The sequence below is a fragment of the Pristis pectinata genome, chromosome 11 (assembly GCF_009764475.1).
Source record: "Pristis pectinata isolate sPriPec2 chromosome 11, sPriPec2.1.pri, whole genome shotgun sequence".
Taxonomy (NCBI): Eukaryota; Metazoa; Chordata; class Chondrichthyes; order Rhinopristiformes; family Pristidae; genus Pristis; species Pristis pectinata.
The window spans coordinates 19,399,676-19,412,646 of NC_067415.1; the positions used below are offsets into that span (position 1 = coordinate 19,399,676).

Here is a 12,971-nt window from a genome sequence, read left to right on the forward strand (position 1 = left end):
TTTCCCACAGGAGCAAGAATGCAACAGAAGGCATCACCTTGCCTTCTCTCCTGAAGATAAGAAACATAACACATACCTGAGGTGACTAGGGATAATGACAACGAGCTGCTATTTTGGAGGAAAAGTGTTGCATACTTAGCTAAAAACAGAAATCCAATCTGTTGTGCCAAATGACAGGCTCACACATTCCACTTTACACATGTACAGATGCTCATCAAACCAGATCATTAATGTAACGCAACTGCACACAACAGGGAAAACACAAGGTTTACATTTCCACGCATCACCAATTAAAGAATCATGCTTTAAAATTAAAACAAGAGGTAAAACATGTTTGTAAATGGTTAGTTGAGAAATCTAATTGAAGCCCAGTGTAAGCAGCGGAAGAGTGCACCATCTTACAAGCTACACACCCGTCCATCCCGTTAGGTTTTCTCTGCCCTTTGTGTGGTAAAGTTTGTGGTTCCCAAGCAACACACAGGTGCTGAAGGAACTCAGCAGTTCAGGCAGCATCAATGGAGGGAAATGGACTGTCGACATTCCATTTCAAGACCTTTCTGATGAAGGATCTGATCTGATGTTGACCGTCCATTTCCCTTCACAGATGTTGCCTGAACCGCTGAGTCCCTCCAGCATTACGTGTTGCTCCAGATTCCAACATCTGCACTCTCCTGTGTCTCCATTTGTGGTTTTCGTGTTGGTCTCATCAGTCAGCTCAGAATCCACAGAACCAGTGTGGAAGCAAGTCTTCCTTGATTCTAAAAGTCTGCTGAAAAAGGAGAAGGTGGCACAGTGGTCCAGTGGGTGGTGCTGCTGCCTCACTGCTTCAGCAGATCGATCCTGACCTCGGGCGCTCTCCGTGTGGACTTTGTATGTTTCGTGGTCGGGTGGGTTTCCTGTGGGTGCTCCAGTTTCCTCCCGCATCCCAGAAACATGCTGGTGGGTTGGTTGACTACTGTGATTTGCTCCAAGTTCAGAAGGTGACAGGAGAGTCAAGACGGAGTTTATGGGCATGTGAGAGTAAATGGGTTGCAGGGACATAAGTGGGGAAATTGGACTAATGGGTATACTTTGAGAGCCAGGATAGACTAGATGAGCTGAACAGCCTCACCTTTATGTCTCTGTCATAAAGAAAAGTATGAGAAAAAAATAAAAGGAAGGAAGAAGAAGTATCTTTTGAAAGAACATCAAGTAGGTATAGAGGAATACAGATCTAATATGGGCAAATGAGATTCGGTCAGAATGGATGTAGTGGGCCGAAGATCGTGTTTCTGTGCAGTACGACTCTAAGACTGTATGACTCTATGGCAGAGTTCCATTCTCCTAGATGCCAGCAAAGCTGAAAAGAGCAACAGAAAAGAACAGAGTGAACCAAGATATAGAATTTATGTGGTGCTAAACTTGGGCTTTATACGCTAATAGATTATCTGAAGAAAAAGGCCCACAGCATTAATTTCTTGAGAGAGAACAGGTCATTGACAAATAGTATGAAGCAGCTTGGTTTCAACACAGTGAGATTGCCAAGATGTGAAAGAATGTGCAAGATTGTATAAATAAAGAATGGCAACAGAAAAAGAATCTGAGAAGCAATTTAGTACAGCTAACCAACAATCTTCTGATTATCTTGTTAATCCATCAGGTTTTGTGAGCTGTCAGTTCCATTCTCCTCGTGTTAGCAATTCATTTTCCAATATTAATTAATTGACATGAATACCCTTGGCACTCCAATGTTCAAGAAAGAGCTACATAAATGACCATAATTTAATTAGTGGTAATCTCATTTAAGTAGCCATTTATCAATCACTAGACATGTCTTTTTTTACATCCCTGTGTTTATATGGCATTCATTCACAAATTAGCTCCCACACTATTATATAGAATCATTTCTCAGATATGATTCAGTAGTGTTGCTTTTACTGTGGTGAAACGTTTGTTATAAAATGTGAAGAACCTTGGAGAAGATTACATTAAGCCACCAGATCTACTACTTAAAGAGCAGCAGCATGAATACAACAGCTTACATGGCACCTTCCAGCCCCAAGCACTGCTGACACAGTCTCCTGGTTCAACTTCTCTACCACTTTTAAACAAAAAGGGCTTCATAGCAGAGTTCTGAATTATTCATAAATCAGGGATGCACTGAACATTTTATGAAGGAACTGTGAATCATTATTCAAAGTCTCTCAAAGGGCCCTGGTAATTAGGGAGCACTACACCACAAATATTTTCACACAAGTTGGAAGAGACCTTACCACAAATACCACTTTACCATTAATGACTTCCTATTGAAAAGATGCACACCAATCTAAGGACTGCAATCTCTAATTGTTGTTTTCTTCCAACTTTATTTAGCACATTAAAAGACCGGTCACATGCCCAAATTTGTATTGGTAGGTGCAGGATCTGGAACAGCGCACGATCTCCCTCACAGAAACAGCATTCAAATTGCATCACGAGAAGCTAAACTGATGGCAGAAATTTCAAAATGTGGCTTGGTTCTAGCAGAAAGAAAGAGAAGATAAAAGCAAATTTTAAAACAGAAAAATACAAAGGCAGAAGAAGAAAATGAAAAAAGAGGAAAACTTGAAAGGGAAGGATGCACTCTGTGTGTGTGTGTATATATGTGTGTGTGTGTGTGTGTGTGTGTGTGTGTGTGTGTGTGTGTGTGTGTGTGTATACAAATCAGGAAAGCATCAAAGGCATTTCTTTACTTTCTGATCCAATAAAATGTGAATATAAGGGAGAATTCTCTGCAGAAGTAATGAAGCAAGTCACTTTCCCTATTGCTATTCATTAAAATCAATCCTTATTTTCCAATAAAATAATTAATTTATATGCCTGCTGCATGCGATCATAACTAGCACTCTGCGCAAAGACCAATACTGTAATTCAAATGGAGTACACATATTTTGGAGGTCATGAAAAAAAGACAATATGAGTTGAGGGGTATGTTCTATTTATTGAAAATCACACATAACAGAATTAGGAAACATTTCAAATGTCTTCAATTAACTGCTTCCAATTCAAGTTTTATTTATCCTATCTTGTAAGTTAACAGCTATTCCTTTAAGGATCAGTACATGAGGACCTCAAGACTCAATTCTCAAAATGGAGGTGAATAAGTTCAATGGCCATTAAGGGGGATTGGTAATCTTAAGAAATTCTAATTAAAAATGCCTCTTAAAACCTAAAGACTTATTACAACCTACCACAACAGAAGGGCAGTAGGTCATCACATGTGTGATATTGGCTTTTGTTTGATGAATGGTAAGGACCCTATAATTCACTCAAAGATAAATTCTATTGTTCAGATCATCTATCAAAATAAATCAATACCACCCTCTAGAAGGGCCGTAGTCCAAATTATTACACAACCATTGCTTTCTTGAAAGTTAAATTAAATATATGACTAAGTGTAGCGGTTAGTGTAACGCTTTACAGCACCAGTGACCCAGGCTCAATTCCAGTCGCTGTCTGTAAGGAGTTTGTACATTCTCCCCGTGTCTGTGTGGGTTTCCTCCGGGTGCTCCAGTTTCCTCCCACATTCCAAAGACGTATGGGTTAGGAAGTTGTGGACATGCTATGTTGGCGCTGGAAGTGTGGTGACACTTGCAGACTCCCCCCAGAACACTCTACACAAAAAGATGCATTTCACTGTGTGTTTTGATGTATGTGTGACTAATAAAGATATCTTATCTTATTTATCTTATCTTAAATGATTTTTATTATATATTCCAGTTACATTAACAATGGAACTAATGAGAAAACATTTCACTGTAAATCAACACAAGTTGTTCAGTTCATATCTTTGACACATGGGGATGCCCCCCACTTATGATCTACCTTCATTACTGACACCACACAATGTTGTAATTCAAATGATAATGCATTGGTTCACTGCAATATATGTTCAATTGTGATGTAGTTATTCAGTTTTCAGAGGAAGAAATAACAAAATCATTTTTTGTTATGTTATCCACATTATAGATTTCAATATCTTAATACAGTTACAAAAATGAGAGTCATTTTAAAGTCATATTAGAGTCATTGAGGCATACAAAAACAGGGCCTTCTGCGCACTGAGTCCACACTGACCATTAAGCACCCATTTACACTGATCCTACACTAATCCACTTTATTTTCCCACATCCCTGTCAAGTCCCTCTAGATTCTACCACTCACTAGGGGCAATTTTACAGTGGCCATTTAACCTACCAACCCCCACACCATTGAGATATGGAAGGAAATTGGACCACCTGGAGGAAACCCATGAGGTCACAGCAAGACATGCAAACTCCCTACACTGGAGGTCAGGATCAAACCTGGGTCACAAGAGCTGTGAGGCAGCAGCTCTGCTAGCTATGCAACTATGCCACCCTGGTATTATGCATTGGTAAGGCAAAAAGGCAAAGTGATCAAATAGTTGATGGATCCTAGGCCCTTTTATGCTAGAAACCCAACTACAGTATATGGATTGGAAAGATGCCAGACTTGACCTAAGAGGTATTAACTGGTTTTATCTGGGACGCTGATACATGTTCTGCACCTGGCCTCAATCTGGCTAGGCACAAAAGAATTGTCCTTGTACATGGATCCCAAAGTACTTTGCAGGCAATTAAGCACTCTTAAAGTGTAGGTACTTTTGCAATGCACGAAACTCTGCAGACAAATTACACGAAGTGGGAAGTATTGAGATATTGACCAGATTACATTGAATAATGTTGTTTGAGAGACAACTAATGGCCAGATCATCAGCTAATGCAGCCCAGGGAAAAGACTTTGAAATAGAATCATAAAATAGTACAAGTAAAGACAGATGTGCATTAATTCTGAACCAGCTCTTTAGGAGAAATCCAGTCAGTCCCATTGCCTTTCTTTTTCCCCATATCCCTGTCATTTTAATTTTCCTTCAAATATTTACCCAATTCTCTCTGAAGACTACTATTTACTCTGTATCCAATACCCTATTGCCAATGGATTCCAAATCCTAATAATTCATTCTATAAGGATGTTTGTCCTTATGTCACCTCTGGTTCTTTTGCCAATCATCTTCCACCCTTTGGCTATCAAACCCTTAGCCATTGGAAGCCACAAGAGCCCTTGTTTGCTCTTCCTAAACCTCTTTCAAACTTCCTGTTCACCTTATCAGATCCAAAAATAAAGATTCTCCAATTTATCCACATACAGTAAGTCCTCAGCACTATCTAAAGCCTTCATGTTATTTCTAAGTTGTGTTGCCCAGTCGATATTTTATTTCAGTTTATCATTACTTTCTGGCTACACTATATCCCCATGTGTAAAGCCAATGATATTAAATACTTTATCAATTGGTTTGTGAACATACCTTCCACCTTCAAAGATTTCTTCAGACCATCTCCAAATCTTTTTTCTATCCCATTTAACATTATACCATTTAGCTTGCTTCCTCATTCTTTCCACTTTATAATCTTCTTTCTGAATTTCATCTGCCATGTATCTGGCATTCTTTCAGCGTGCCTGTGTCTATTACTATCATTCTCACTGCTTAATAGTTCTAAGTTTTATGTCATCTGAAAGTTCTGCCCATTTGCCCATGACCAATGTCTATGAAAAGCCACAATAGTCCTGCTATCTAAACTTGGGTATCTCCAGTTATACCTTTTGTCCATAAACACCTGAATATAATAGTTTTCTACCCTTTAGCTAATTTTGCATTCATATTGCTGACCCTTTTACCCGATGAGCTTCCACTTAGTTCAAAATGGTAATGTGGTATGCTTTAACCGAACACTTTTTATTAGTTAATTTTGGAGGAAAAAAAAGCAAAATATGCATTGAAGTGGCATCTTGTATGATTTCAGTGCACCCTAAAGAGATTTACAACTAATAAAAAGCTTTTTGAAATCAAGTCCCTGTGTAAACAGAGGAAATGCACCAAACAATTTTTACGCAACAAGATCCCACAAAGAGTAATGTTCGAATGTCTAATCTGTTTTAACAATGTTAATTGAATGATAAATATTGCCCAGAACACCGGGGATAACTCTTCCGCTACTTTTCAAAGCTGCATCATGGGATCCTTTACATCCACCCACAAAGTGGAAGGGGAATTAGGGGGCAATAGGGCTTCAATTTGTCATCTCATCTAAAAGCAGCACCTCTGACAGTGCTGCACTCTCTGTGCACCTAAATGGCTATCAGTGCAACCTCTCACGGAAATAGATTGTAGACTTAAAAAAGGACGTGAAAAAATGAAAGTAAAAGAGTATTAATAAAAGTGTAAAATGCATTGACTGAGGAGTGGTATCAGTCTGATGACTATGGTAGGATAAATTTGAGGGAAAAAAGCAAGTATATGTTTTTGAGTATAAATTATATTTTTATAAGATCAGAATGTATTATTTAAACATAACATTAACTAGTATATATTTTATCCTGAAATTGAATATAACTTTTTCCCCAGTTGACCAGTATTATAAGTGATGTTCCCAACAAACCTGTGCTTTGCCTACTGAATTCCCTTCCATCACTTTCGGTAATAAACCAATGTACCGTACGTACATTCCTGCTGTTGTTATACATGAACTTTACGAGTAAATTACTAGCTGAGGGAGAATCCTGGATCCAATGGTTGGTCTGTCTTTTTTTTAAAAAAGCTGTTGAACTTTACAATCACAGTCTAGCTCCCTCTTCAGGAAAAAACACAGAAAGCAAATACACTCCAACCACTGTTGGACTCACCACTGTTGGACTCAGCAGGTACAATACAGTAAGTACCATATGAGGGCATGTAATCAACACAACAGATGTGTATGATGAATTCTACGCAAAAGAATTCCCTGTGTGTTGTGTGCTGTATATTCACCCCTCCATCTGTATTTTTAATAACTCAATTTGAAGTTCCTTTGCATGAAAATGACTAAGTTCACCGTACAAATGGATGGATTATGTGCAGGAATAGGCCACTCAGCCCCTCGAGCTCTGCCATTCCCTACAATTATAGCTGATCTGATGTAGCTTCAACTCTGTATTCTCATCTACCCCAAGAACCTTTCATCCCTTTGCTTGTCAAGTATCTATCTGGCTCTGCCTTAAAAATGTTCAAAGGTCTGTTAACACTGCCCTTTGTGGAAAAGAGTTTAAAGACTGACGACTCTCTGAGGAAAAAAAAATCACCTCATCTCCATATTAAATGGTGACCCCTTATTTTCAAACAGAGAACCCTAGTTCTGGACTTTGCCACAAAAGGAAACACCTTCTCCACAGCCACCCTGCCAAAACACCTCTCCTAAATTAAGATCAGATTACTTATAAATTGGGGCACCCTTTATGGTTGTCCTCACTAACAGAACAAATTGTCCCTGTACAGTTATTATCATGACCACTTTCCTTGCCTGGTATTGGCCGGAAATTGGGCATGCACCGGAATTTTTGATTGGATTGTGCATATTGCAACACATCCCTCCAAAAATGACGCCCTTCTCACTCATCCACATGCCCGAATCTCCACAGGTGTTTGGAACTTCCTTCCTCAATCTCCACCAATGCCTTCTCTTCGCAACACTGGTCACGTCCAGCCTGCGCTCCGTTTGATATTCGTCCAAACCCACACAGCATATTGACCTGGAAGGATACTTCTTTCAAGGTAAATTCGACTCATAAGACTACGCCAGAAACCGGTGGTATAGACCCGTATTGTTTGTACGGGTGAACAGATGCTACAGGTGAAATGACATTAACCCTGAACATCTCTCAGACCTTTCCCTCGCTGTTTTAGCGTCAGTCCAAAATGGCATAGATTTAAAAAAAAATTAGAAGGTGAGGTATGGGGTGAGGAATTGCGAAATAGTGGGGCGAGGAGCTTGATGGTGCGAGTAGATGGGGAAGTGAGGGGAGGGGGTGGGGGAGAAGGCGGAGATACAAGTGCTCGGTCTCTCCGTGTGGGAGACGGCCCCTCCACTGGAGAACCCGGAATGGCTGAGCGGAGCGGCTGCATTCAGTGGGCTGAACGCGTTCGCCCAGTCAGCGAGCTGGTGTTTGGTGGGCTGGGGGATAAACTTCTGCTGGCGGGGAACAGAAGTGTGTTAAACCACGAACAGCCACAGTAACCGTCCAGGGTCCACAGAGCCTTAAAGGTGTTTGATTTGATCACGCCCCAGCGAAGGTTGTCTGAAACCAGGACACAACTCTGCGAGATGATGCGCCCACGTTCAACTTTATTGGGGGTGCCCTTATCAATACCTATGCAGCTCAGTGGTGAACTTAACCTTTGTTGGTCAGAACCTCTGAACACACCAATTATTTTTCCCACTGTACTTGGTCAAGATCGAGTAAAATCCCAAGAAATCCACTCCCTCCTCTCTTGTATGTATCTCACGCTGTTTCTTGCCTCTCTCGGTACCTAGGACATGAGTGTTGATATTTGACACCAGTACGCAGTACATCAGTTCTGACCAAGGGTCTTCGACCTGAAACACCGTCTCCGTTTCTATTTCCACAGACACTGCCTGACCTGCTGAGTACTTCCAACATTTTCCGATTTTATTGCAACAGAATCCAAAAGTTTAATAAATAAGGGGGCCATCGATAAGGAGAAGGGTGATGCACAGACATAGGAGCTGTGGTTAGGATGGGCCGCATGGCCCCTTTCTGCGCTGTATATCGTTGAATCGTTGAATATCTCACTCTCCACGCTGTGGAATTATTCCTTTGAAAAGCAAGGCAATTAGTTAATTACCATGCAGCTCGCCACAGAGGTGGCAGCACATTGCCCGCGACGAGTCTTCTTTTCGGCCTCTCTTCCCCGGTGAAACTATAAACGGAGAAGCGCGTGCACTTCTACCTTGCAATGTTCTGCATTCCACGGAATATCATTTGGGGGCTGTAATGCAAAGCATGCTCACTTTATCACAACCGAATGAATAATGTTTAGGTCCCACAGGGCGCACACTGCTGTAGATTTTCGGCGCCCAGTTCATTAGTCCTAGATTTCTGTGCATAGATTTTACATGACGTGTGTGTGTGTGTGTGTGTGTGTGTGTGTGTGTGTGTGTGTGTGTTGGGACGGGGCAGGATTTACAACGCTGGTTTTACTGGTGGGCTGGATTTACAATTGTGATTTTCCCCATCGACCGACCCAATATCAGCAGCGTGACTGGAAGTATTCCAAGGAATCCCCCTTCAACGAAACAGAGTGTTTTCATTGATCATGTTATGTTAAACTAGATTCTTTACAGTTTGCTAACTTCTTGCCAGAGTCCAAGTCTGGCTCCATTTTCGTTACTGACTACTTTTTGCTGCCTTCTATGACCAAACTTCTGCGTCAGAAGTTTCTTTTAAGAACCGGGATCACAAATGCAGTGGTACAAATGAGTTCTTTTTTTGCAGTAGATTAGTGACATCATTGTGTGAAATGGTTGCCTTGTAGGCCAATATTATCTTCCTCGCTATAAAGGGTGATTGACCTGAAATCTTTCCCAGCTGTGCAGATGCTGCCTGACCTGCTGAATGCTTCCCGGCATCAATTTTGTTTCTCTTTTCCATTTCCATTGTAGGTTTATGGGAGATGCAGCTTACAGGAACCATTCTAGGTTAAAAGCGCACCACCCTCACCCTCTGTATTGTGTTTACCACTTTGTTCTCACTAAACCGCAGTTGCAAGGCGACAGATGCGACTTCCGTCGCTGAAACAGGTAACTTCAACTACTACCTACAGTCCTTTCTGTAGCGCCGTGTCCAAGAAAGCGGAACTCACCTCGACGGTGAGACGAGGGAAGGCTGGACAACATGCGTCGGAACAGGAATCATTCCGAATCCAATCCGATCTGGGACGCGAAATAAAATCACGGCGGAGCATTATAAAACTTAAGTGCCAATTCCAGAGATGTGTGGTTTTAATAACTTAAACGATTTTCTATTGAAGAAAATCCAGTAACGAGATTTGATGGAATTCCTAGCAGTTATGTCCAGAATACATCCACCAGCTTAGTTACAAGTGTTCAAAACCCTGAATTTGACTCGAAAATGTGTAAAAACGAACTAACTCAGACATTGTGTCCGTTCACGTGGTTTGACACAAACACCTTCAATCCCCTCTTTTACAAATTCTATTTCACTCGATATTTAACTTAAAAAGGCGCCTCACAACGTAGAACCGAGCATCAACTTTCATCCCTTTCGAACGCCGAACTGTAACACAACTCCCAAGCACAAAAAGTAATGATAGTGTTTTATAAATGAACGGCGCAAGGTTCCCATTCATTAGGTTCAGTTATAATTCTTGTGAGCAGAGCAGGTGAAATGAAACGGCATCACTCAAATCCACTTTAAGCAACAGGTTAGTGTTTGTATCCAGCAGGATATCTCCGATCTTACCTGAACCTGTCTTCAGCACCTAAATGAATTCTACTCATTCACAACGAAAGCTCATCAGAACTTCGTGCTCTGTTCAAGCCTCAAGAACCAAAACAATGGCTGTGTGTGTGTGTGTGTGTGTGTGTGTGTGTGTGTGTGTGTGTGTGTGTGTGTGTGTGTGTGTGGCTGTCTGTGAGGGTTAGGAGGCGTGTTGTCTGATCTACCTGAAAGTTCTTGAACAAAGCTGAGAGACGAGTGATGTGCAGGCTCAGACAACGCGATGTACATCTAGCTTTGGAGATACTGTCGGTGGCGAGCGATTCCTCTTGCTTGCGACCAGCCCAGCTGCATCCGGCTGTAATCCACAGGGCCAGTGCCACACGGGTAGCCAGTGCACTGCACCGAGCCATCTAATGCCAGGGCAACACTCCGGCTGGATGTTTCAGCAGCTGGTTGACGAGCCCGTCCTGAACGCGAGCAGTTCTCAGTCTCCAGGCTCACAGCTCTTTCTCAGGCTGGAGTCAAAACTCCTGTCACCGCCTCCCGGAGGCGGAACCACGTTCCCATTGGCCCAATGCTGCCTGAATGACAGGGCCCCCTGCAACTCCACACACACGCACAGTCCATGAGCATCATTAACTCTCTCAATCCAAAGGAATGCACTGCAGAAAATATTGAGAAGAAGAGAAAGGAAAAGTCCACTAGTTTTAAGTGTGCCACCATTACTTACCAGCTGGGGAGGTCCTAAAATTTAAATTACATCCCTGGAACGTTATCAAGCTTCAAGACAGATTATGGTTCCAGCTTGAACTGGAACATCAATTAAAATTTGGCAATATTTTTCAGTTAAAATATGTCAGCCAGCAAGAATCAGGATAAAATATCCAATGAGTCAGACAACATTTCCACAGGAAGTTCCTGCAACAAAAACTTTCATTTATAAGGTGCCTTTAATGTGACAAGCCAACCCAGGATGCTTTGCAAGAATGATATCAAACCACAAATGATCCTCTATCACATAAACAGACGTTAAGAATAGAAGCAGGGGTCAACCTGTCAACTCTTTCCCCACAAGATAATGGCTGATCATTTATCTCAATGCTTCCTCTCCATAAGATAACATGCTTCTTGTGTTTACATGCACTGTAGGCCAATCACAGATCTTCATGTTCTTTCCTTTGCTCTGGTCCTATCCAAAATAACTTTCTGTTTCTTCTTCTAGTGATAATTATCTCTCCCAATCACCTTTTCTTTTCAGTACAAGCTTCCCTTTGCCAAATTAGTTTATACCCAGCGAACATCTGCTTGGGGATATTGGTCCTAGCTCTGTTGAGGTGCCATCCATTCAGCTTGTGCAGGCCCCCACCACCTCCTGCACTGGTTTCAATACCCCAGGAATTTATATTCTGCATTCTTAACACTATATTCTGCATTCTGTTTTTATTTTCACTTTTGTGTGCCTTGATGTATGGAATGATCTGTCTGGATGGCATGCAAACTAAAGCTTTTCACTGTATCTCGGTACAGGTGACAATAATAAACCAATTACCAATTAATGGCTGATCATTTACTTCAGTGCCACATTCCTGTACAAATCCTATATTCCCTGATTTCCTTAAAATCTGAAAATATATGAATCTCTCTTGAATGTCATGAGTGAGCTTCCACACCCTTCCTGGGTTGAGAACGGATGGCACAATGGCACAGCAAGTATAGCCGCTGCCTCACAGAGGCATGGATGCTGTATGTGTGGAGCTTGTACATCCTCCCTGTGACCACGTGGGTCTCCTCCAGGTGCTCCCATTTCCTTCCACATGCCAAAGACGTGTGGGTTAGTGTTTAATTGACCACTGTAAATTGCCCCTAATGTGTAGGTAAATGGTGGAATCTGAAGATAGTTAATGAGAATGGGATTAAGGATTAGTGTAAATGGGTGGTTGATGATCAGAATGGACTAGATGGGCTGAAGGACCTGTTTTAGTGCAGTCTCTCTCTTTGGCTCAATGACTCTATGAGAATTCCAAAGATTCATCACCTAATGAGTGAAGAAATTTCTCCTCATCTCAGTCCTGAATGGCCAACCCCTTATTTTGAGACTGTGACCCCTGGTTCTAAACACCACATCTAAAGCGTAGATGGGTTGTTCAAGAGGCTTCTAGGGGCTTATCAGTATTCACTTCTGAGAACTTGTGAGGGAGAGGGGTCCCCTGGAGAGTGAAGCCAAAGCTAAGACCACCATTGTTCAAGAATGGAACAGAAAGAGCAAGAGAGCAATAGTTTTGGGGATTCTATAGTTAGGGGTGCAGTTTGTCTGATTACAGAAATAATTCCAGGAAGATATGTTGTCTGCCTGGTGTCATGGTTAAGGATATCACTGAGCAGGTGCAGGAAATTCTGACAGGGAGAGTAAACAACTAGAGTTTGTGGTCCAAATCAGTCCCAAAGACATAGACAGGAAAAGCAATGAAGGCTTCTTAAGAAGTTAAGGAAGAGATTAAGAACCAAGACCTCAAAAGGTAGTAATTTCCAGATTGCTCCCTGTGCAAAAAACTGTGAAAATAAAACAGAAGGATAGCAGAGATAAATGTCGGGTTGAATAAATTGGTATGAGGGAGGGTTTAAGTTCCTGGGGTATTGGA

General features: G+C 41.6%; 1 protein-coding gene across 2 annotated transcripts in view; it reads right to left on the reverse strand.

Moving 5' to 3' along the window:
* The window catches only part of LOC127575966 (anosmin-1), a 147,563-nt gene extending 136,732 nt beyond the window's left edge, over positions 1–10,831 (reverse strand). Inside the window, exon 1 of one of the 2 annotated variants that reach the window (XM_052026259.1) lies at positions 10,557–10,831. In XM_052026259.1, the coding sequence (XP_051882219.1) occupies positions 10,557–10,742 (186 nt within the window). In that variant the 5' untranslated portion in view covers positions 10,743–10,831. The remainder of the gene's footprint in view (positions 1–10,556) is intronic. The other variant, XM_052026258.1, reaches the window with a different exon arrangement.
* Positions 10,832–12,971: the final 2,140 nt, after the last annotated feature.